Source organism: Hetaerina americana, unplaced genomic scaffold (assembly GCF_022747635.1).
Source record: "Hetaerina americana unplaced genomic scaffold, ioHetAmer1.1.p SCAF_2, whole genome shotgun sequence".
Lineage (NCBI taxonomy): Eukaryota > Metazoa > Arthropoda > Insecta > Odonata > Calopterygidae > Hetaerina > Hetaerina americana.
In genome coordinates, this window is record NW_027286763.1 from 86,185,611 (window position 1) to 86,211,046 (window position 25,436).

Genomic DNA, 25,436 nt, shown 5'->3' on the forward strand with positions numbered 1-25,436 from the left:
CTCCCGCCCCCGATCCCAGAGAATTCGTCAAGGGAATGAGAACAAAAGAAGACGATCAAAGACAGAAATAGAGAGAGAGGGGTCGGGGGAATGGGTTTGGGAGACGGGAGGAGGGGTTTAGGGTGCTTCGAAGGGAATGCGAGTCGGCCAATGGCTCCGCGACAATTGCAGCGGACGGCGGGCGAAACAGCTGGCCGAGGTGGGAGATGCCTTCGTTCAGGGAGAAATTGAGACCTCTTCCAGTCAACTCTTCCATCTAGAGCAGTGACTCTGCGGCTTTACTTCATCCGCAAGACCATTTGGCCATCAAAATCGTTACCGCTTCTGATCACCCTGTAATCATTGAAGTACTGCTACATGCTGCACCAAAATTCAACCCGTAATAACTTGCATTTAAAGATTCCTTTGCATGCTCCCAATTTATACTTGAATTAATCATCATTTTTCCGTTGGTAGGACATCTTTCAAAATATTTATTTAGAAACCTGTAGGGTTAACCCATCATTGTTTCGCGATAACCGATATTTATTTCATAGTTAATAGCCATATAAAATTAAATGCGCCGGAGAACTTCCAAAAAGTTCAGTGAATGTTGTAGCAGCAGCAACATTGTTTAATGTGTGATGACCAAGCATAGCAGCATATGATTTCTCTCCATAAATTAAAGAATTATGCAAGCAAAATTAATTTCAAATGTGGGTTGTTATTTTAAGTGCACTTCACGTTCGTTCGATCTCAAAATTTATCAAAGGCATCAAGTTTAGTGATTGTTTAAGCAACAGATCACCTAATACCACGCGTGTCGGCTACTATCCATTTCCTTATTGTATTTGATTAAAAGGGACGAGATTTCCCTGGGGATATGGCTTTAGGATTCTGACCAGAAGGCCCAAGTTCTATTCCTGATGACTTTTGACCCCCCCCCCCCCCAGTTTCACCATAGCTATGAGATTTTTCGGGTACCAGATCTTCCTGATAAACCACCAGCGGCACAGGGAAAGGACCTAGTTCATTAGGGCCTTGGATGGACCAATTCCGCGAGGCCGCAAGGGAATTTAAAGGACCTCTTAGTCATCACATACGCATGCAGTTTCCTTTCGGTGTAATCACGACCAAAAAAGTTTCAATTCAAATTATTCTAAGAAACTAACTCCCACAAATTGTTCCATACCAAGCCCTTTTAATATCCATATATTGTCCCTAAGTATTATAACATTCATCATCTTGAGTCTCTTCTGTCCCACACACCCATGAATTTCTCATATCTTTTTTCATAAGATCTTCTAGTGGCAAAAAAGCTGTTCCATTCTGTCACATAATTTCTTCGCAAATTACTGTTCCAAGAGTATCTATATTACGGTTGCCATAATCACAGATTCCTTGTTAATTTTCTTGCAGATTCGTGAAAAGAGTTGAAAGAAAGGGTCTTGCAACCTCAAGGAGGGTGTTGCATACATCGGAGGTTAAGAAATTCAGGTCCAAAATCATGTGATTTAAGGAGAAAGGAATTGCACTACAATTAAATGCAGAAGCATTAAAATGATGTACCAAAAGAACACTTAATGCGTAATATGGATTGGCCAAAATTAATACTACTTGTATGCTAATTACATAGAATGTGTCATAGCAATGTGTACAAGAATATCCTTCGGCATATAGGTTACAATACGATATACTCGTATATTTCGGAAACCCATAATCCTTTGGAAACCCGACAGGAGGAAAGTGTAATCTTAATTCTAAAATTGGAATACAATAATTTGACAGCCTCTTACCACTTCACTCACCAGGAGTCACCCTTATACCCGAACTTCAAACCCTGTCCGCCCAAATAACTCAGCCTGATAAACTACGTCCAAAATCAAACGCCACGAGACCGCAGTAAAATATCTGATGAGATACGGTCAAGCTAGTTTTCTTTTTAATGGCCTTTTAGAGATGAAACCTAAAAAATTAATAATTTTTTAAAGGTGTTATTATCGCATTGAAGAAATGAGTAGTGAAATCGAACATTGGTGATCGTGTCACAGTTTCTCCAAACTATTCGTTTACTTTTTATCGGTGATGGTGGTCGGATGAGAGCTGTTTTATACTAAATAATACTTTTATTGGTGTGGTTTTACAGTTTCTCACAGTCGTATCCATAGCAAAAGCAAACACCTTTATAGCTACAGGATAAACACAAACTACAAGATGGCGTGTTTCGATCGTGGCATTTTCTTTTGCGTCGCGTTTACACGTTCCTCCGGGAAGACAATCATTCATCGCGAATTTTTACTTTCTTCATTAAATGTACGGGCAACTATGTTACTCGTAGATAAAGAATGCCTTTTGATAGCAACACGCTTTTAGGAAGCTGATCTTGACACGTAGTTGTACAATGCGAATGAAAGCAATATACTTTAATTTTTGATGGTTCGAGTGAAACGAAGGTGTAGTTTCGAACCTATTCTTTCATATAACCTTGCAATTCATTCCATCTGTCTTGGCTTATTGAAGAAAGAGAAAAAGTACACGAAAGACAGTATTAAAAACTGACGGCATCCTCTAATGGAAACTGTATGGAAACTATGGGAAATCTATATAGGCAGAAAGATCACGAAAGGGTGTACGCGCGCGGGAAAACCCAATGAATGTCTATGAATCTTAATCTAGGAGTAATATACATCCATTGAGGGGAAAAAATACAACTTAAGACTCTGGCGGGTAATTTTCACACAGAGAAAGGAAAGTGGGGGAATAATTGCTGGGTTGAAGGGCGGGCGTTTACGGAGGTGGAAGGCGCAGGTGCACTCACGTCAATGCAATTTTCCTCTCGTCGCGGATCGTCGTAGAATGATTTAAATTCAGTCCTCGCGACTGCACCCAAGGTCGGGAGCCCACCGCAGCCTTACAGCTAGCTGTTAGGTCTCGGAGGAAGACGTGGGAGGAGATCCAGGGAGAAACACTCCGTTGCAATCTGCTTGCGGGATATTGTCGCTGCTGACCACTACAGGGGCAGAACAAATGGCCCCACCGATCAACCTCGGCCCAATCACTCCAAATTGAAGGAGGGAACGCGACCGTACGAGAGAATGCGCTGACCTTAAAACTCATCCTTCCACCGAGGTCGGGAGGTTATCGCTCGACGGATGGATAGAGAAGTATAGAGAGACGTGAATACGAAATTGGTGGCGAACCTAAATAGAGTATAGTGATGGGTACTTCTCCATCGCCCATATGGGTTAAAGAGTTTCAATCTGTTTTGTGCAAAGCGTGTTAAAATCGCATTTGCAACGTCAGCTGCGCTGAAGAAATTGAAACGGACCCTCACCGTGGTTCAACTGCGCAGCCAGTCGACGTCTCTGATGGCGGGAAAATACATATAAGGTGAAAAAATAGCGATTTGATAGTCAGAATTAAATTTGGGAGACTAAGTCAAATAACGTTAGAGTGGCTACTTTTTTTTAATTTTCCATCAAGACTACAAGATGGCAGTCACTAATTACTCCGATTTTTTGGTTTTAATGAAAATAAGCAGGAATTCCTACAAAAAATGCCCCAAGAAAAAATACTCACCGCACATTATTCATGTACTCTCGAAAATTTAACATATTTTAGTCATTCGATCATAGCATAGTCTAAATCTGGAACTAATACATTAGAAGAGACCATGCACGGAGAATAATGTGCGCATTCTTTCGTCCGATTAATTTATTAATTAATTTACACAGTTCTTTGGAATCTCTATTCTAGTAAATGTTGACTCGTTCTTCCCCCGCACCATACACAGTAAAAACACATTAAAATCGAACCCAAGATACCGAAAAAATTAAATTAACCTGAATACTAGAATTGGATTAATTGGTCAAGCGCAACAATCATTCCATAATGCATATGGGCATGTACGTGTACGACAATTGTATACGAGCTGAAATGTATTCAAGCGTATGCATGAACTATTATGTGTATTTCTGCATGCATGGCTGGTGCCCTACCACCTTCCCTCACACGCCTTTGCGACGGCTGGCAGGATATTATGTAGATGTAGATGATTATAAGGTCGTATAAAAGAGAATGATTATCGACGCTTGTTTTAGTTAATATTCCCATTCAATTTCAATTGTCAAGCGATGGGGCAATTCCAACTGCAAGTAACTTTTCAAAATGAGAGCAAGGATAGTTCTGGTATATTTATAATAATTAGCAGGCATATCTTAAGACTTTCTGTCGGAATAAAAAAATTAAATAGCTTGAATTTTCGCAATTTTATTGCCATCGCAAAAATTACTTTTCTCAATTGCAATTCTCTCTTGATCTTTCCGCGCGCAATGACGCCATACTGTAAACACATCTGCGCATAGGCGTTCCAATAGTAAACACGGATTGCGGAAACTCTTGAGTTTCTGCCTCCTGCGACTTGCGTAAACCAGCGCAGGCTGATTGGAAACCACCCAATTTGTCTGTGTCATTAAAGATATATGAATTTTTGTACTCTTCGCGAAAGCCCGACTAATTTCGATTTTCTAGTCCGCTTCTTTGTGCATCAGACTGTAGCGCCAAGTCCGCACCATGGAGTGGAAGGGAATCAGAATTGGTGCGACCCGAGGTGACCTTTCCTGTCGATCAATATTATGGCAGACCAGGCTCGTGTAAAGCAAAATCTTCTAATACTCGAAGGCTCGAGGGTTAACAGCTCCTTCTACTCTAGTTTATGCATTAATATCTTTTAAAAACTCCTGTATTAATATTTAAATTATCTCTCCTCTTTCTCGAAAATCTCATAACCTTTGTTTGTTTAAACTTATTTTCATCGCATACCTATCGCACCGACTCTCCAATGCGCTCAGTAATGCTTGTAAACTTGATCATCCACTATCCTAACTGGCTTTATGAATTCGCCACCGACTCTCATTCCGACCTCCAAGTCCTTTGCATACCTCTTTAACCATATCCTCCACATATTCCTTGAACAGCACAGGTGGACAACATTGCCTTACTCCTTTTCTTAACACTCCCCATCCAGACTATCCCTCCGCCACTCGCACCGGACGTATGTACAAGTTGCGAATGTTTTCTACCCCTCCAACAGTAGGTTTTGCAACACATTCGTCAATTCTACCCAATTCACACAATGAACCGCCTTCTAAAAACCTACGAAACAGGCAAATACGTCCTAATTTTACTCTGCATTCCCCTACATTAGTGACTACATTACTGCTATGGCATCAGTCGTGCCTCTACCCTTCCTGAATTCAAACTGTTCATTCCCTAAGTAATCATTTACCCTGCTCACCATCCTCTTATTGATAATCCTTGGAACCACTTTAGCTGCGTGCGAAATCAAAGCTATTGTTCTCTATCCCTTACATATGGCTCCATCTCCCTTTTTTGGAATAGGAACTAAGGCAGATCTGGTGAAATATTCTGGCTAAATTCCTTCCTCGTAAAAGTTAGGAAGTAGTACGTATAAACTCTTCGTCCCACGTCATCCTAAACCTTTAGGTAGTTGCGCGAGAATATTGTCTACTCCTACGGTCTTATTTGATTTTAATTCCCTTAACGTCCTTTCCATCTCGACCTCGAGTAAGCCTGAACCTAAGCTATCCTCTTCTACGTCATATTTTCATGCCATGTCTAAGCTTGGTGACTGAATTTCTTTACCATATAGTTCCTCTACACATGTATATTCTTTTCATCTCTCCTTAATCTTTCGTTGTTCGGCGTGAGATCTTAATAAGTACCTAAGTAAAAGTTACAGTACGTCAATTATGTTTGCAAAACTACGAGAGTTTGGGTGGTCTGGGCCATAATTTTGATGGACCAAATTCATCGCAGTAACCATATTAAAAAAATAAGGCCTAGAGTGGAATGTAAGGACATTCAAGCTACAAAAGGACTTTATTCAGCGGAGAGATTACACTTGTAGTCACTGGCGTTTTCTGAGCTTTCGTCTGCATCTACGGAACGCAAGTAAGGTAGAGTTTTTGATCGTATCTAATTAACCTAATTTCAACCACTATTTTCCTAGATATTGAGTGATTGGCAATGCATTGAATGAAGGATGAATAAATCCCCGGACACCTCAAGGTCTATTCCCAGTTGGTAAGGCAACCAACTCGATGCGTATAGGCGCAAACTACAGGCAAATCACTTATGATTTACTTTACGGAGAACTGGAAAATTGCGCTTGGCTTGGGGGTTGAAGAGGTTGGAGGTATGAGAGAAAAGGCTTCGCTTCACGTCAGCGCACTGGCAGTGAAACGTGTCCACTTGCCCATGTCTCAGATGCCAGACGGTCCACTTTATTTTGAAGACTCAACCTCTCAGAATTCACGCAGGATCTACAAGGGCTATCTCAATTGCCGTACGCTATTATTAACTGCAGGCTGCAGGTCAATGTAAGTTTCCGATTCAGCCCTGAGAAAATGTCCTTCTAAGTCTCGACAAACATGGCAATAAATGACACCCTTCGTGCAAGAAACCGTTTTTTTATCCCCACATACCACCTTCCAACTCAACCCTTCCAACCCAAAAAAGGCAGTCGGCTCTGAGCTGTGGTGTAGTGAGGAGCTCTGTTAACGCGAACCTCCACGCTCGACCCACGTCACGGAACGCGATGCCGAAGCAGCGTTATTCCATCAAATTTGCGGTAAAGCTTGGGAAATCGTCTACCGAAACTGTCGGTATGATTAACCAGGCTTACGGGGAGTCAGCCATGTCCAGAAACATGATCTTTCGGTGGCACAAGATGTTCGTGGAGGGCAGAGAAGAGGTCGACGACGAGTCTTCGAGAGGTTCCCGATGATGCCTTCGCGGGAGCGTTCCAGGAATGGGAACGCCGCTGGAACAAGTGTATCGACTCACAAGGGTCCTATTTTGAGGAATATTAGCTTAAGATATGTAAAAGTGTAATACATTTTTTTTCCTGAGCTCAGTACACTTATTTTCCGGACGAACCCTGTATAGTGCAGCATCCAATAATTGATGAGATCGACGTATTCAACAAACACTAATATTCAAGTCAATTTAATTTTTTCTTGCTCCTGAATTCGATTTTGCTAAGAATGCGTATCGTGCGAGGGAAGAACGAAATCTTAAATTTATCCGTGTTAGGTGTCCATCTCTCTTATTTTATCCCTTTGGTCGAATCTATCAACAATATTTGGTGATATGATAATTCCCTCGGTGTCGCATGAGAACTCAGGTGCCTTATACCTTCCTAAAATTTCAATTCTTGTCTGATCTCTTCGAGGATCAAGAGGCTCCCTGGCCAAATCATCCAGTATACCCGTTACACTTAATTGCTTATCGTAAAAAAATTTTAAGCACATATCAGTTTTTCTCTTGTCCATATCTAAATCTTAGATTAAAGATTTCTCCCATAGACTCCAGACACTTTCCGCGAATTATAAATGTAGTCCAACTAAAGTGAAGTAACAACTTTCCCTTATTTTTCACCACATCCCATAAAATGAAATTAAGAATCTTTAAGGCTAAATATCATATTCTCATAATGTGTTCCCCAAGAAAGATTTTATGCCAGCCTTCCAAGTATTTGACCTGTTTTGAAATGATTGAATCCATTCCATCTATTTTATAATTGACGACTTGTTTAACTCTCCTTTTATTCCAATACTTTAGTGATGCACATTTTCTGATTATTGAGTAAGCTTCAGCGTTAGTAGCAAATCAAAGATTATTCTTCATACGACGCGGTGATTTACAGAGACGACACTGGCAGATTGCTTGCTACTCTTTAGTGGTTTAAACCAGATATCCGAGTGGTGGCAAGGATGGGGGTTATATGTTGGGGGCGTGTCTGAGCATTCGATAACACTTACGGGATCGAGAGGAAGATCTCAAATGGGTCCCAATCCCGGTTCCACCGCAGATTGTAAAACTTCAAATAATTTGTGGTTTATTTTCACGCGGAGGGTTAAGGAAGGGACCTGTTGATCCATTTGCGAAGTTTATTTAGTTTACGAGAAGATGAGTAATTATTATATTCATTAATAGGGGGTGACTGGGCATTAGCATCGCCATTATCATATCGTTGTAGATACAATATAGACAATGCCGTCGGTTTTGGGATATTAAAGATGGATTCGAGCCACAATATAAACGATACTTTCAATATGAAAAGGGTGATTAGTTTGGGAATTTTAAAGATACACTCAAGGACTGCAGAAAGATAAGTTTATACAGGATATATTGATTGAGAAGCAGTGGCATGCTGAATACGATAATGGAGGGAAGGGAGATGGGAAAGAGAAGTTTATTGAGGAATACATTAGGCATTTTGTTTGGAATTAAGAGAGATAGTAAGTATGCAGTGCTAAATTGTAATATTTATTATTGGGTTATAGGATATTCTGCGTCGTGTTTATTGTGGCTTTGAAAAATAGCGGTGATTAGTGTCATGGTTCATGAAAAAACCTCCCCTAATCTGGGAGACTACAGCTCAAATAAATATGGAATGATATCAAAATGTTCCATAGGACGAAAATAGAGTTTCTCTTCTGCAGTTCTGGGTTCATATTGCCTGCATGTATGATATTTTCAATGATTCTCGATTTGTTCGATGTTTATAGCCAAGTCGATATATTGTCACCTTCACTAAATTTATTTTGTAACGATTATGGACTGGGACTAGTCGGCCAGCGCCATGAGATGGATGGGTGGTGTGCAATGGCGCGAGCCGCGTCAAGAGACAATCGGAGACGAGTCGAGAATTTCCACCGAGGTGTACGGGGGTGACGAATCACGACGGAGCGGCGATGAATTTCAAAGGAGGCTCTCGGAGGACCTTTGGGGAGGGGGGGGAGGAGAGGTCTGACGAGGCGCCCGTTGACGTGCCCACGGGCGCAATAACCCACCGCTCCGACGATTATGCGACGGGTGCGGCCGATGGGTGTTGACAGCGAAGCACACAGAGCCAGAGCTTCATCACCGACATCCTTCCTCGCTTTGTTTCGACGGTCGAGTTGGCCCGGGAAGCAAGGCTGGAGACGGGAGGAAATGAAAGTACGTAGCATCGCGGAACCATTTCTGCCGTACTGGTTCGATCCGTGATGGATGATATTACATCTTCAGTTTACCCTCCAAGTCACCGCGAGGGCGTGTGGCAGGGGGTGTTTAGGTTGAAAAATCACAGCGTTGACACGGACCACTCTTGGAAAAAGTTTTTAAATGCAATAAGTGACGGGATAGAGGAGTTCATTCCACACAAATGTCAACACTATAATAAGGAGCCACGATAGTATAACAGAGAATTAAAACCGGAGATAAGGAGTCGAAGACAGATGGGCACAAATTTTAAAGCAGTTAAAAAGTTAATAAAGGAAAACTAATGAAGGCATCAGAATAAAATTTGTAGAATGTGGAAGAAACGAAAAGGAGTATGCGCAAAGCCTTATGCATCTTTAAAAGAAAATGGTATGCGAATGTTTATAGAACAGCCATAATCATTTCGCATTACGTCAGGAAAATACAGGGCAAGAGCCAACTGTGCATTTTTTAACGACAGAAAATGGCGTAATTGTTACAGATAGCGTATACAAGTTCAATATCTTAAATAAGTTCTTTCAGAACGTCTACACTAAATATATTTGTGCATAAAAAGAAATCCTTCACCCTCCTGAGAAGCTTATGAACGACATGCGTGTCGTCACGTATATTTTCCCAGGAAGGAATAGTAAAAATCTCCAAAATATAAAACAATATTAAGCCTTAGGTTCGAAAGAGTTCACCGCTTGAATTCTGAAGGAATCGGTGGCAGAGATCGCTCCTTATTTAAAAACCGTTTCTCCAGTCGATAGAGAGAAACGCTCTGCTCAATACCTCATTACTGCAAGCTACCTCACATTACCTCAACTTAGGCAAGTATCTGGGATTCATGGGAGAAACCTTAAATCTAAGATTTAAATATGGTCCAGAGAAAATCTGATAAGTGTGTTAAAAATTGTTACGATAAGCGGTTAACAGTGACGTGTATGCTGGATGATTTGGCCTGGAAGCCTCATGATTCTCGAAGGGACCAGGCAAGAATTGCAAATTTAGGAAGGTATAGGGCACCTGAGTTTTCATGTGACGTAGATGTAATTATCATATCACCAAATATTGTTGAGAGATTCGACCACTGGAATAAAATAAGAGTGATAAACACCGTCGCGGATAAATTCAAAATTTCGTTCTTCCCTTGAACAATACTCAATCATAGCAAATTCGAATCCAAGAGCAAGAAAAAATTAAACTAACTGAATATTAGAGTTTGTTGAATTGATCAATCGCAACAATTATTGCATGCCGTACTATATAGGCGTTCATGTATACGGAAGTTGTATAAGAGCCAACATTCACTTAAGTGTAAGTATGAACTGATAATTCTTGGGCTCTAAAACCTCCCGCCACACAAACTTTCGTCGGCTTGCAGGTTATTGTGTAGATGTAAATGCTAGGTCACGGAATTATAGGTATGAATGGCTATTGGTGATCGATATTCATGGCTTCTGATAGCTGCTAATTTTTCGTTCAAGTTGTTTCACAGTAAAACCTTTGCCATTTTTATGCAAAATTATTTTAACTATCATCAAAGACTACATCATATTTGGTCAACGAAAAATAGATTGACGTTATAACTAAATTTTAGTTTCAAAAATAAGCCGTCTGTCGTCGTAGTGGACTTAATCTTATGCAAACACGTAACTGAAGCGATCCTTGGATTATCGAATTGAAAAATGCTTCCGTCAAACTTAAACACTATTTTCTCTTTGTTTTTTTTTGTTAGAAAATTTTTGCCCATTTGATAAATTAATGAATGCGTCAATAATTACAAATATAATCCTCATAAATACTTTTCCTCGCAATTCATCGCAAGGACGAGTGGCAGGGAATGTTAGATCACCAGGCATTTTACTTCTATTCCTATATCCCACAAACACATGGCACCCCGCGATCTACTCCATCAGGTAACATTCTTCTCATGCAGGACGCGCAATTCACAATTACACTAGCTCTATGTCTTCACGAAACCACACCACCCGGCCCAAGACGCGTGAGATGATGGAGTTTAAGAATAATGAAATTTAAAAATGGGCGTCTTTCTATGTTACGGACCCATACAAAGTGGGGTTGAAAGTGGCCTTGCAAATCTTATAAAACGAACTACAGTAGACTAATTTAAAAGTCCATTATTTTTACATCTTTAATTCGTACAGTTGAACTCTAAATACCTTCGACAGAAACGCAACACATCCGTTCCCCTGATATGCTCGTATATGCAGCAGTAATTTTCCTCGTGTTGACTGAGTTTCGCGATTGAAAAAATATCAAATCAGTCTTTGAATTGCTGGCTGTGTTCGCTGTTCTTCGACTACTCTTCCCTGTGCTCTATCAGTTGACTTCTGCAGGATTGAAAATATAGATTGTAAATAGGGAGGTTTATTTCCAGGAGCGGGGTTAGATTAAGGCGCTATCAACTACTAGGGATTTTTTCCAAGTTAAAAACAGTATGTTCCGGTAGCTGTGCCCTGAGTCCATTATCTAAGAGTTGGGACGGCGTTGAGCTTACTTCAGCATTTTTTTTTATTTCCTGAGTGTGATATTAATTTCACCATTGCCAAACGAATGTTCAGGCTGTAGGAACGGTTATTTACATTCCCAAGTCAAGTTTCTTCTGTGATTTCTTTTATCACTGCCCCCGCTTGGATATATCCCCCGGGTTTTTTCACCCTCTCATTTCTTTCATTGTGGTCTAATGATACTGTTCGACGCTACTATACGCGGCTGGAGGACGATAAATAACACGAATGCGTTATCCAAAGCCGCGGTCTCTAATGCGGTTGACGATCCATTCGGGTGCGGGAGGAAGATTTCCACAATTTCCTACATTATTATACTGATACCTTTGAGGAGTGAACGCGTAAGTTGGATGTATAGAAAAATAAACAATGCTGAACATTTGCGGGCATTTTTTCATTTCTTTGTGAGTACGATTCAAGGGCTGCTTTTCGAAATTATCTCTAACCTCACTTATGTATTTTCCGTGGGAAAGCACTAACTGTGACTCAAACACTACATCGGCCGTCTTACATTTTACGAACATTCTTGCCTCGCATTTTTTTACATATTCGTCGGAGTGATGTGAGACTGTTCGCGGTGATTCGACCTTTTTAATGACTGGCACATTCGTTTAAACGGGAAATTTTGTGCGTTCTTTGCAGACGTATATATGCTATATTATATGGCTGTGAAACATGGACTGCGTTGAATAGAGACTGGGAAAGGCTGGAGGCGTTTGAGATGTGAAGATGTGGAGAAATCAGCCGAGTCGAGTGGGAGAAGAGAGAAGATTGCTGAAAACAATCGAAAGAAGGAAAAGAAATTGGCTCGGAAACTTACGAAGGGATTATCTCTTGAAATGGGTAATGGGCACGGTGGAAGGGCCAGGCTAGAGAGGGCGGAGGTAGGTCAAAATGACGAACGATGTGGGAGAGGGCGACGGGTACGTGGAAATGAAGAGAAGGGCGCAGTAAAGGAAAGGATGGCGGAGAAGAGGCCTCCATGGGCCCGCCAACCACAGCAGATAACCTATGATGACGTCGCGGACGTTGCTCGGCATTGTGTCGCGCGGTGATTGTCGCCTGCATATATCCGCCCCCCTTCCCCATTCTTGAGTAACACTCGCCAATTTGGGAAAGTTTGCCACGAAATTGCATTATTTTTTGTTACTTGAAGTATAATACTGTGGATTTCCTATCGAGTCTCACTTGTTTTACCCAAAACAAACAAACGAGTCACGGATTCGCGACAGGAATCGCGGACACCATCTTTCGTGACTCATAGCGCAATGTGTAGGTGTTCACCAAGAACAGTTGGTGCTCATTTCCTGTTTTGAGTATTGTTTTAAGTTTCACAAACAAAAATAAACAGTTATCAGGAGTGAACTTTTCGATTTTAATATAATTGAAAGCGTCACGTCCAACCACTAACTGGAAGATTTAGTTTCGATTCTCGATTTCAGCTTCGCCCAAGCTGTTAGATTTTTCGTGTATCAGATCTTCCGGGAGAAACGCAACCGACAATTGGAAGGTCACTGGTCTCCGTTACCGCACTGTTTATGAGTGCATTTCACACGCCGTACATAGTACGGATTGAGTACTACCTTCAACCATTAAAATAACCTTTAAGTGTGTGCGGTGGTTAATTATATACATATCCATCAAGGCAAAAAGTAAATATTACGAATTATTGTAAATAATAATCCATCTACGATAGACCATTAAGGGTGATCAACAAAATGACCAGAGTTTTCATTGATCTAAGGACACCCTGTAACACCTGTTCATGGCACAAGGAGTCCGCATCATCATGGCATTAAAATAGCGATGATAATTGTGTAATGGTGCGAATAAAATTTTTTCAACCTTTGATGACGGACATATGTGCCTACACTTATCATCAGACAAAATGGCGTTCATTTATATACTTAAAAGTCTTTAAAAAACTTAAATAATTGAAAGAAGTAAGAAATCGTATTCTATTACTGCAATGGATTTTTATATTTTTTACTGGATATTGACATTTTTCTGATTCCCAAATTTTGTAGGCATGGAAGAATATGTAATTTAGGAGATGACGAGATACTGAATCCAAATACACGAGACGTAAGAGTGGCCAACCCGAACTAATGAATTAAGAGAAATATTGATAACTTTTATAGTTGAACGGTGAAGGTAGGAAACAGGCATCGCGTCATATTGTGGAAAAGCAAGACATTTGAAGAACTCTCCTAGATCGACAAGGAAGACATTTAGACGCAAGATTCAGGTCACGTTAACGGAAGATGGAGGGACAGACCTCCATAATGTTGGACTGACCTTCCGAAAGGGGGAAATCTGATGAGTTGATTGATATATAGTGATTAAAGGTTAACATGAAGTTGGTGACATCGGGCCTTGGGGTTATATTGTTAATTGGTGACTGCCGTTTGGCCAGCAACAAGGCAACCTTGACAATAATGCACAAACAATGATGTCACATTTTCAGATTCAATTATATTTTCTAATAGAAAGGTTATGGACTGAGGCAACCCACTGTAGGACTTCCCAAATAAACCATAAAAGAAAAAGATTCAGGTTTGCTAATATTAGAGGGTAAATTCATATCCCTGGCATTGCCACAAAGGAAGGGAAGCAGGACATGGCTGGCGAATGCAGAGTGCTGGGAGAAAAGGAATGTATTGGGGGGTGCATGGTCTCTCATAAAAGAGTGCGGGATAGGAAGGCTTGGACACCACACTGCACAAAGACACGAGTGAAAAAAAGAAATCTCATTCCGTTAAGGATGGGTATATTTCCAACAATTTGTTCTGAAACTCGTAAATAATGCAATGGTTTAATGCATTATGATAGTTAAAGCCAATTGGAATACGTATATTATTCATGAACGTCCGAACGAAATTGATGAAAAAAGTCCCAATTATCTTAAACTATACAATGAACATACACATTACATTGTTCATTACTTACTTCAAGATAATCATGATATATTTCATAAAAAAAATTTGCATAGTTGTTGCTAATGTGTGGAGCATATAAAAAAATGAATGCTTGTCTGAAGCAAAAAATGGATACGTAATAAAACTTTATTCCTTCCCACATTGTTTTTTATGAAGGCAAAACTTGAATATGAGAGGATAAGCATAACATTTTAGACTATATTTGCAGTATGGATAACTTAAGGAGTTTTAATCCTAAGGCTTCCGCGACGTCTAGTTGATGGACAACGGTTTCGCCTCCAGGACTGGGGGGCGAAACAGTTGTCCATCAACTCACCTAAGCGACGGAAATTCCCGAAAGAATTAAGGAGTTTTGTTACAAGAAACAGAGAAATAAGGTAAGGAACGAGTGAGTCACAAAAGAATATGTGACATGTCTGTTCTTCACTGATTTGGTCGTGTTAAAAGAACAGATGGGAGCCGAAACACCGAACGGATATTCAAAGGATAAAGCAAATGTATTTTCGCAGGAAGTGAGTGAATGAGCAATGGTGTAATGCGAACGAAGGGATTCTCAAGATAGGGAGTGATAGAAGTCTTACAAATCAGAGCATGGATGTGAAGGAGACTGAGTGCACGACATGGTGACACGGAATGAATTCGTGATACAGGTATTGATTCCTGGAAAAAATTGAAATGAGAATGCTGTATCAACTTTGCCTTCCCCGGAAGGGAACAGCATGAAGGGTATAAGCATCTTCAGAAAAATCAGTTTTCTGTGCTTTATGTTCTTCAAGTCGATGCCTACCTTATGATCGATGAAGTTTCCAATGAGTGCTAAAGAAAAATAATAAATAAGAATGGAGTTTCTTGAGAACCATGTGGAGCGATTATTTAACAAATGAACATGAGTATTTTTAGGGAGTAATTGATTTTCGAGATACCGAATCTCACAAAATTGTTACCTTAAGAGATTAAGACGAAATGGAAAGTGATCTTCATCACTGAGCATGTTCCTGAACTGGGAATTGAAATGAATAGATTAAGCTGAAACCTATATCTCTTCGTGTTGTATTGAAACATAAACTCAGCTATGGATATCTCTCCACCACAAAGTTCTTAAATAAGTGAAAGCCGTCGGTCCATTTAATAGTTTCAGTGCTTCTCTAATGACTCAATGCTTAGAATACAAACCTTTGTGAAATTTCTGAATGCGTTCCCTGAAAATTCGGATGACCTGTGTTTTTGTAATCTTTTGTGGATTACATGTCACTTCATGTAAATGGTGGCACTTGATGTAAATTTAAAAACATAATCTTGGCGCCTCTCTACGATCATAGGGCCTTACACGGGCTGAAAATCACTATATATCTCCCACCTCTGAGAACCTACGAATTTTTTCTGTGATCTGCTCACTTGTCTTTTTTAAAGAAGGGGGGATAGGGTTTAATTCGTCGTTAATCCAAACTACAGACTCAGCATTATTAAGATTTCATCACGTGAATTTAAATGTTCGCAATTGAACCCTAAGCATATACATGCATTACCTTGCACCATGACTTCAAATAATGCGAACGACTTTATTACAGAAAACGAGGTTGGGTCACGTGAAATAATTGCCGTTAGATATTTAAATAAAACGTTTAATGATAGCATAGTGGCTAACGCGAGAACGCCGTTTGACCAAAAGTTCCGAGGGTTCGAATTCCATCCTGGACGTTTTATTTTCCTATTGTGATTTTCCTTGGTTAATCTATCCTCACACTACCCCGGAAGCCGTCGCAAGGACGAGTGGCAGGGCATGTTAGATCACCAGCCTTTCGACAGCCACTCTGCCACTTCCACAAACACATAGCACCCCGCGATTTACCAAAAGGACACGTGGCATGGGGGCCACCAAACACCATTCACGTAACATCCGTTATACATATTACGATTAATATACCGTTATCTACTCCCCTGATTACACAAAGAACACAAATAATGAAACTCATTAAAAGGGCGGGTTCACATGCAACTCAGGCACTAATTACCAGTAAGGACGGCAGCCATGACGTGAGTTGAAGAGGAATGTAACTAGTATGTTCCTAACTACAGGGTGCGGCAACATAACTTCCATATAAGAAGGGCTTTTGCTGTATAAAAAAAAGAATTTATGTTGCCCCATCCTGTATTTTCCTCTGTACTTACCCATTTCTTTTTAGTGTTTTAGCTGTGGATAGTATGCGGGGAAAAATGATACCTGAATCTATCCGTTCGGCAGTTCATCTCTCTTATTTTGTGACAACTTTCTGTCATGCCGATGTAATTGCGGGGCCAAATTAGATCTTCTACATCGGATGTATTACAAACGATTGGTATATTTGCAATAGGTTTAATCTAGTTCTGAGTCTTGGCATATCCAAAGTTCCCATCCCTGATCTTGCCATAAATCAACCTTATTTACGCTGCTCACAGAGTGAATTGGAATAGCTCCGTTCATGTTCCGCAGCACAGTAAGCGGAATTGCGTGATTAATATCCCACAGGGGAATTTCCTATGCTCAATCCGAATTTCCCTCCGCTGAGAGTGATAACGCAGCTCCGTGCGCATGACGCCCCGTACTCGCCTGCTCTCTGGCGGCTCGGAGGCGAATCTCACGTTGTAAACACCCGCCGGCCATTATCGAAGCCGTCAGTGCGCTGGAAATCTCGCCGGGGAAGGTGGTCGCGGTGCGATAAAAAGGAGCGAGCGGGGTCCCTAAGGAACGCTCTTGGTCTCATGGACAAAGATTCCCATTCATCTTGTGCGCCGCTGGTCATCTAAATCATTGAACTTTTCCATCAGGAATTATTTTATGTTAAAGAAGACGGAGCTATCCAAGTAGAGGCGCACTTTCGCACCCCGTCAAGGGGCTGTATCCTAGGGAAGGACTCCCTCGTTGAGGAGTTGCTTAGGACTGCCGTTCTGTTCCACTCGGACGGTGGTGTCCAGGGAGCAGTCAGCAGTCTGAAATCTCCAGTCGGAAGGCGATGGGTTTACCGAGAGTCGCACTAGGAGGCCGGGATGCCTCCGGCGTAACCAACGCACGCTTCTTCCTGCCTTTGGCGGCGGTGGTGCTTTTGCTGGCGCAGTGCCTGAACCACGCGGCGGCGGACGTCTTGATCTCATCTGCCGGGAGGGAGCCCGCAATCACGGCGGCCGTCCCGATCGATGTTATGGGCAACGGTTCCATCGTCGTGCAATCCGACACCGACTGGACGACCTGGAGGTATAGGCCGTGGCTCTTCTCCGCCCTGGGATCCGCGTTGGTCAGCCTGAGCGGTGTCCTGCCCCTGGTCCTCATTCCCCTCGGCTACTACGGCGGGGACACGAAGGAGGAACAAGGTGGGTGCCCGTAAACTGAATGTTTTTGGGAACTGGGAGAAACGTTTGCGTTACAATTCGTGTGCGTTTGCATCACCGGTGGAATTTCGGAAGCAGAAGGCGTCCTCCCTGTTCTCCTCTCTCTCCTCCTTGAACAAAGAGCCTGATTTCCTCATCTGCCATCCTTGCATCCCCTCGTGCATCATACCCCTGAGCCCTATCAGCTGATTTCCGTCTCGAGCGCCTCTCCCCCCCCCCCCCCCATCCTTAACCCTTTCCGCGTTCGAGAAGGAAAGGAGATTCCGCGGGATTTTTAACGGGTTTCGAATCGTCGGCCGGGCAAACCTCGATCCTCGTTGCGATCAGCGTGCATCGTCCTGCCAGTGACGAAAGCAGTCTTTGCACGTGGTCTTTTTCGTCTTTGTGAGTGTGTATGTGGCGATAGCCTCTCGACCCCTCCCCCCTCAACCCATCTGCGATCCTCCAGCTGTTTACGGATGCTTCCCTCGGAGATGCTGTTTCAAAGAGTTCTCTTCTACGTAGTAGCACTCCTTCCTCCTTGACATCCCCTCCCCCCTCTCGCCCCAGATGTTATTCTGGCCTTGGATCAATAACTCCTTAGCTGCAAGACCATTCATTGCACGTGGGGAATCCAGCTAGGTGGTCTGACGGTTGAAGCTCACTCGTGTTTTTTTCCGGGAACTTGGTGTTTTTGTTATTTGGCGGGATATCTGGTAATCCAGCTCATTATGTTGCAGCGAAAAAGGAGTTCCATATCCTGGACTTCCGTTGCATAAATCTTTCTTGCTTAAAATTAAGAAGTTGTGCATTCGTTGGTCCAAGTTTTTGACAAGTTACATCTCCTTTTCTGTATTGTTGAAAGTTCCCATTCCAATATTTCAAATGCAAATCACTTCATATAATAACAATTGCCGAAACTAAATAGTCCGCGTGTTAAACGTACAATTCGGGCGGTGGAATCAATTATCGGCAACTATTACTGCTGAAATTTGGTTTCTGTGCGAGGTAGTAGAATCCAGTTTATTGATTACGCAATGATCAGAGTGGATAGCGCTACCCTTGTCGGATGTTCAATGTACGGCGTGATTCAGATTATTTCAATACGGCGGAAATATAAAGCTTATGTGCGTAGTCGTTGTTATACGAAGTACATAATAGGAATTGAGATGGTGCGGGGGCTAACGTACTGGCTTCCCACTCAGACGGCTCGGGTTCAAATCCCGGCGGTGTTGTTAATATTTTTCAGAGGTATCTCGATCCCTACTTGAGGTGCTTTGTGGAGGGCACTTTGAGTGAGTGCGCCGTCCGTCGGATGGGACGTTAAGCTGCGGACCCCTTGGCGCCTTTCGTAAAGAGTAGGCTAATGCCGACGCCGGGTTTCTCTCCGCCCTTCATCCTTTCCTGTCCATCCCCTATGGCGCAAATGACCTCAGCTGTCGGTCGCCTCCCCTAAATACTACTACTACTACGAAGAACATAAACTCATTTTAATTATAAACTGATGTCGATTTGAATTATTTTACCCATATATTCTAATTAAAAATTAAGAAAAACTTAATTTGTTATGTTGTATGCCCTGTGTTGAATCACCCCTTGCCACTCACCGGTGACATGTGGAGTACCATGTAGAAGTCGAAGAAAAATTAAATCAATTTTTTCTCTTCAAACACCAAGATATTCACTAAATTGTCTTTAAGAGCGAAGTTATATCCTTTGAAAGATGGAATCTAATGTTTTGCTTATGATAAAATGGCCAGCGTCACACTCTCAGTGGTATTATAGTTGTATTATATTTTAATTCAATTGCCGGGGATAAAATTTCGGTATTAGTTTAGTTACTTTACAATTAAGGGAGCTGGTCATATATACCGAGTGAATTCTTTTTAGTTTTCTCAATAATGGCAGGTTTTTTGTCATAGTACACATTTTCAGGCTGAATTTGAAAGTTATCATTGAAACAAATTTGCTATTATGACGAATAATTTGGAATCTTCTGCTCGCAATTACAAATGCACCTTAGACCTAAATTTGCGAAAATGAGAAATATATCAAAATATTAATGCTGTACACTGGGTTAAAACAAGCTAAGAAAAATCCATGGAAGCATTGAAGCCTGAGGGACTTTTCAAATGGACTTTGATTTGGCATTGTATTTGAAATGCCTTTCTCTCTTTTGATAAATATGATTTACACGTATCAAAGGTGCCTCGCCTATCACGAAATCTCTAGATATCTTTCAGTTGTCATTCAAGTGTATTCAGATTGTTCATGCGCCAAGTTTAGTTCCTTTCCGAGTACTCGGGAAGGAACTGTGAATACTGGTTGGATGAGTAACTTTTTAAACCCTTCAGTTGGCAGCTCTTTATGCTTAAGATTCCATTAAAATTCATCTTCAAAATTTGCACGCGATTCAATTCCAGCCACTGCAAGCCAAGAGTGAATAGTAGTCGAGATTAAAAGCTACCGTTTCCTCGTCTGGAGCTCACTTATACATTCCGAATAACGTGTGCTTTTATTATGTATGTGCTCCCTACGTTTCATTTCTCCATTGACGTTAGCGATCCTGCCGATATATGTGGGGTCGGAATGAGGCCCCATACGTTAATGCAGAAATAAAATTGTATGCTCTGTCGCTCAACATGAAGTCCGCCGTCGGGGAAAAAAAATCTCTCGCCAATGTTTCCAGTCACTTGATCGGTCGAGAACGATTTCTGAACGCAAGTTATTATGCCAACAAAAACGGCTGCCTTTGCCTCTGGGTTGACTTGTTCGAAGGCTTACTCCATCATCTTTATGTATTGTTTAATATTTCAGGAATTTTTTAAAAACAGAATATTATAAGTCTTTCACCATCAGTTTGTACCAAATGGAGACATGTTATGTATAATAGGTAGCCTGCGGTATAGAATTAGGTTTTGGACGAAACTAAAACATTAATTTCGTCCCTTGTAGGTTCTCTAAACTATGCATTCTGAAACATAGAAATGTCTTGTTTCCTTAACCGTTGCGTAATACTTTACCCTACACTGTTATCACGTATTCAAATCATCAAATGTTCTCTAAACCATGTTTTCAAAGATTCAATTATATTTTTTCTTCTCCTCCTCCAAATGGATCACTTCACACTTTTCGATTTCCCTCCAACCAATTTCCTCTCTTCTCCTAAAGTTCCCTTCCTCTTCTTCCTATTTCTTCCTCTCTCGACTAGCCTCATTCTCTTCCCTCAAAGATTCTGTTTTAGAATTATTAATGAAAACGCTCTGCAACATATTTATAAACTTTACCATTGCACCTTAGCGGAATGTAAACCCTCCTCAGATACGTAATCAGAATAAAAGACTCTCCATTCTCGGGATGTCACCGCGTAGGTTGTTTTTCTGACAACAGTTTCGCCCGTGTTTCAACGAGCGTCTTCAGGTCGAAGTCACTTCGACCTGAAGACGCTCGTTGAAACACGGGCGAAACTGTTGTCAGAAAAACAACCTACGCGGTGACATCCCGAGAATGGAGAGTCTTTCATCTGAACGCCGCGAAAATCTACGATCCCATATCGTAATCAGAATAATGTACAATTAATGGCTTTCTAGTGGTCGTGGTAGCTCAGTCGGTAGTACGATTGACCATTGTCTCGGGGGCCCAGGTCTAAATCATGGTGATCCCGAAATTCATCAAAGCCGTCTCGTTTTTCAGGCACCAGATTTTCCTGGGGAACCAGAGGCGGCACAGGGAGATGAATTCCCCCAACCCTTAATGCCCTGAATGCGTGATTTCCACACACTCTAGGGTAAATAATTAGGGTAGCGCTATCCTCAACTATCAAACCAAACTCTGGGTCAACACAGTTGACAACGGATGTCAGTTTACGATTGAAGCAGGATTTTTCTCTTTTACTCCGTTCTTCGCAGCCTCGTAGTACTATAAAAATGAGCGTTGGAAGTCCGTGAGAAACTTTGAAGAAGACACCAAGATGTCAGAGGCATCTTTTGATGTAGAGATTTTAATTATGCCATCTTGTTGAAAATATTGTCGAAATACTTTCAAAAATTTCCTCATTGAGACAAATGTACTATAGTTTGGTTGTAGCAAGCTGATTACAGATCGAATTTTAGGTTTAGGATGAGAATCAATGAGGAGGTGATGAGATTCTCAAAAAATAAAAAGGCTGAGAAAAACATACAAGTTGCTGTGCATTAAATAAAGTAGGTAAAACCGTTTACCTATCTTAGCTGTGTTTTGTATCATGGCGGTCAAAGTAGTAGGGACCTAAGAAGAAGAATTGCGTCAGGCAAAGAATATTTCAAAAGGAGGTAATTTATGACTGGGACCTTGAATAAGAATTTCAAGAAATGAGTTATTTAACATTTGATATGGAGCGTAGGTATTTTACGGCTCAGAAACATGGTCGTTGAGACAAGACGGTAGGCGTAGATTGGAGGCTTTTGAGATGTCGGTATGACGGAGAATGGAGAACATGTGTGGGACAAAGAGGAAGGCATACGCAGAGGCGCAAAATTTGGGTGGTAGAAGAGAGGAAGTTTCTGAGGGAAATCCGAAAAAGGCAGAAAAAGTGGATGGATGACACATAGAAACGTAGTGGGATGTTGATAAGACGTGGCAGAAGAAGGAACATTGGGTCATCAAGGTAGGGGAAGGAAGAAAAGTAGGCTTATAAGGCAGCTTGAAAGTTGGTTGAAAAGTTGCAAAGAAATGAAGAAAGACATAGTGTAGGGCAAAGAAAGATGAAGTTCCCGCATACAGCAGTTATTAGGGACCTTCCGAAGACTTAAATTCAAAGAGGTAGAATAACTTGAATGAATAAGTTCCTGCGTCGCGTCATATATCTATAGAGAGAGAGAGCTTCGGACGAGGGACATCTTTTAGACATCTCCCGACGCTGCCTCAACGCCACCATCCCGCCCGGTCAGTTCCTTCGGGTCGAAGAGGGGGGGCCACGAGTTCTCGCGGCCGCCTGTGGACCGCATGAGCTTTTTAAGGACGGGCAGGAAGGAAGAGAATGAGAGAGAGAGAGACGTGGTGGGCGGAAGGCGAAAGAGGGGGAGGGCGGAGGGGGCGGAATACGTCGGCCGGCGGTGTTATGTTCGAGGAGGGTGGTTAGGAGAGAGGCGGGAGAGGGGGGGAATGGTGGGGCCGGGGAGGAACCGTGTATGGAACGGCTGGCGTGGGCCACAGAGATGGGGCAAGGCGGCGATCTGCTGAGTTTCTTCCTCAGCCGGGAATAAACGTGCATGGCCTTACTGCCCTACGCATGGTTGGGAGGGGGGAACCGAGGGGATTTACGGTGATTCGATTAAAGAAATTGCCAAGAACTGTTTTCTGTGTATTCCTGGGGAGTCTCGTCTACCGGACTTAAAGAGTTCTCAAATTTATTTATTTTTTTATAAGTGGTCAATCAGCGGGTAGGAAGAAAGTAATAATCTCTGGAGGGACATAAGAAACAGCAGGACGAGACTGATCGGCACCTTCCACGCCACGAGAGCTTGATTGAGACAATTTTCTTAGGAATGACGGAGGGAAAGAGATTTCGAGGTAAACCATGCTGCGAGGTAAAAGCCAAACAAGAAATAAAAATCCGATTCCAACGAAAAAATCAATGCTTATTCCTGGGAATAAGTCATATGTTCATTAAAACCATAATAGTTGAATAATGTAATGGGTAATTTGGCGGTGACATAGGCGCCATCAGTTGTACGTGACAGCTAATTAATATTGATGCTATAAGGTTACTTATGATTGAAACAAGGAGAAAGAAGGAGTGAATAACATATAAGGATAAGAAATATGAACGAATTGCATTTCCGACGCTGTTAAGTTGTAAGAAAATATAAAATACCGAAATACATATTGGATTTTATTTCTAAAAAATGAAATACTTCACTCATATCGGTGCACGTTTCTAGTTGGGCGTTTGAGATAACTAGATCAGGATGACGCAAGAAGGGAATTCATCAAAAAATTAATTGATATTGGTCTTAATTTTTTTTATTTTATCTCTTGTGTGACATTTTTGGAAGTGATAGTCTTGCTCGACTGCAGTAGTCAGGGAAGTGGGGAATGTTACCACATATGCGGCAAAAGTGACAAAATACGATGGTAATGATGACCCATTAAACGCACAAATATAATGTATCCTTTATACGGATTTCTGCAGACGTGGTTACATTGACCATATTTTCTTCCATCTAATTTGTGCTCTTTGATACGCCTAATAATTAATCTTTAATACACGTATTGAATGTGTTGGTTTGATTGAATTTTCGAGCGCTTTCCAATCATTTTCACTTTTGAATTTTGCTATCCCACAGCGTGACATTTTTGTTCCTTCCCGTTCGAAGGCATTTAATTTTCATATTATTATTGACCTCATCATAAGCCCTCGGAATGATTACTACCTTTTTTACTGTCACCTCGGAAAATACATTCGTGAAATTTGCGGAATTGCAAATAAAAAAATAGGATTCATAAAAGCATGCTTGGCAATTGTAATGATAGGATCAAGGAGCTTTGTTATTTCACGTTAGTTACGTCCCACCTTGAGTATGCTGCGGGGGTATGGGATCCTCACGAAGTAGACTTAATTTTGGAACTAGATCGAGTGCAACCTAAAGCAGCTAGGGTTGTGAAAAGTTCTTATGAACAAGGTAGCAGTGTCATGGCACTATTGGAAGCATTAGGATGTGAACCACTAGTTGACCTTATGTTTAAATAAATGTTAAATTCGCTGCGTAAATTTGAGGCAGGTTACTTGGACCCAAAATGCCATCATCCTACTATCTGAGGATGTTAAAGACATATTACAGGCCCCGACTTACTGTAGTACCTGTAGATCGGATCACCAACGCAAAATCAGGTAGATAGATAGTAGAACGGATAGATTTATAAATTTACTTTTCTCACATACTATTAGAGTTAAAAATATGCATGACAGCAATCGCGAAGGAGATAATTAGCATTACCAGTGTATACATTTTGTCCATATCCTACATTTTATTTTTTTATATAATGGGCCCATCTTTTGAACAGTTCTGCATCATGATTTGAATATGCGTGTCCTGTTGCATGTAAGCACCTTCTTTCGTGTGATTAAAATTTTTCGACTGCATGGTCAAACTAATATTTAGGGAGAGACTGAGCATGATTGAGACTGTACAAGCTTGGTTGCTGACCTAACACCCCCCGCCACACGCCCTTGCATATTGTTTAGAGGTACCTGTAATAAAATTGGGTGTGAAACTATTTTCCAAACCAGATCTCAGGGAGCGTCTTCATGCCGGTTTCAACAAAGATAAGTCACACTGTCATCCATGGAAAAATCTCCCACACATCTAGGGAGAACTGACTCCTAAATAAGCGTCGCACGGGAACATTAGCATTTGATTTAAAACTCCTATCGTGATAATTTTTTCACCAACGCGGATGTAATTCATTTGGATTTTGCGTAGAGGTTGCAATGGCAACTTGGAGATCACCCTCTCAATTCATTTAGACAGGTTAATTACAAGAGTTTACTGCGGGTCGCTTCTCCTCTCTCATGCCTGCATATATCTCCTGTATAATTTGTATAAATATTTAC

The 25,436-nt window shown here is 41.4% G+C and overlaps 2 protein-coding genes across 2 annotated transcripts in view; one reads left to right on the forward strand and one right to left on the reverse strand.

The window, feature by feature from the left end:
• The window catches only part of FipoQ (F-box/LRR-repeat protein FipoQ), a 207,208-nt gene that overhangs the window by 83,848 nt on the left and 97,924 nt on the right, over nt 1-25,436 (reverse strand). The window lies entirely within an intron of this gene.
• The window catches only part of LOC139688257 (zinc transporter ZIP13 homolog), a 135,585-nt gene continuing 127,303 nt past the window's right edge, over nt 17,155-25,436 (forward strand). The window contains exon 1 of the mRNA XM_071585724.1: nt 17,155-17,845. Within this exon, the coding sequence (XP_071441825.1) occupies nt 17,491-17,845 (355 nt within the window). The 5' untranslated portion in view covers nt 17,155-17,490. The remainder of the gene's footprint in view (nt 17,846-25,436) is intronic.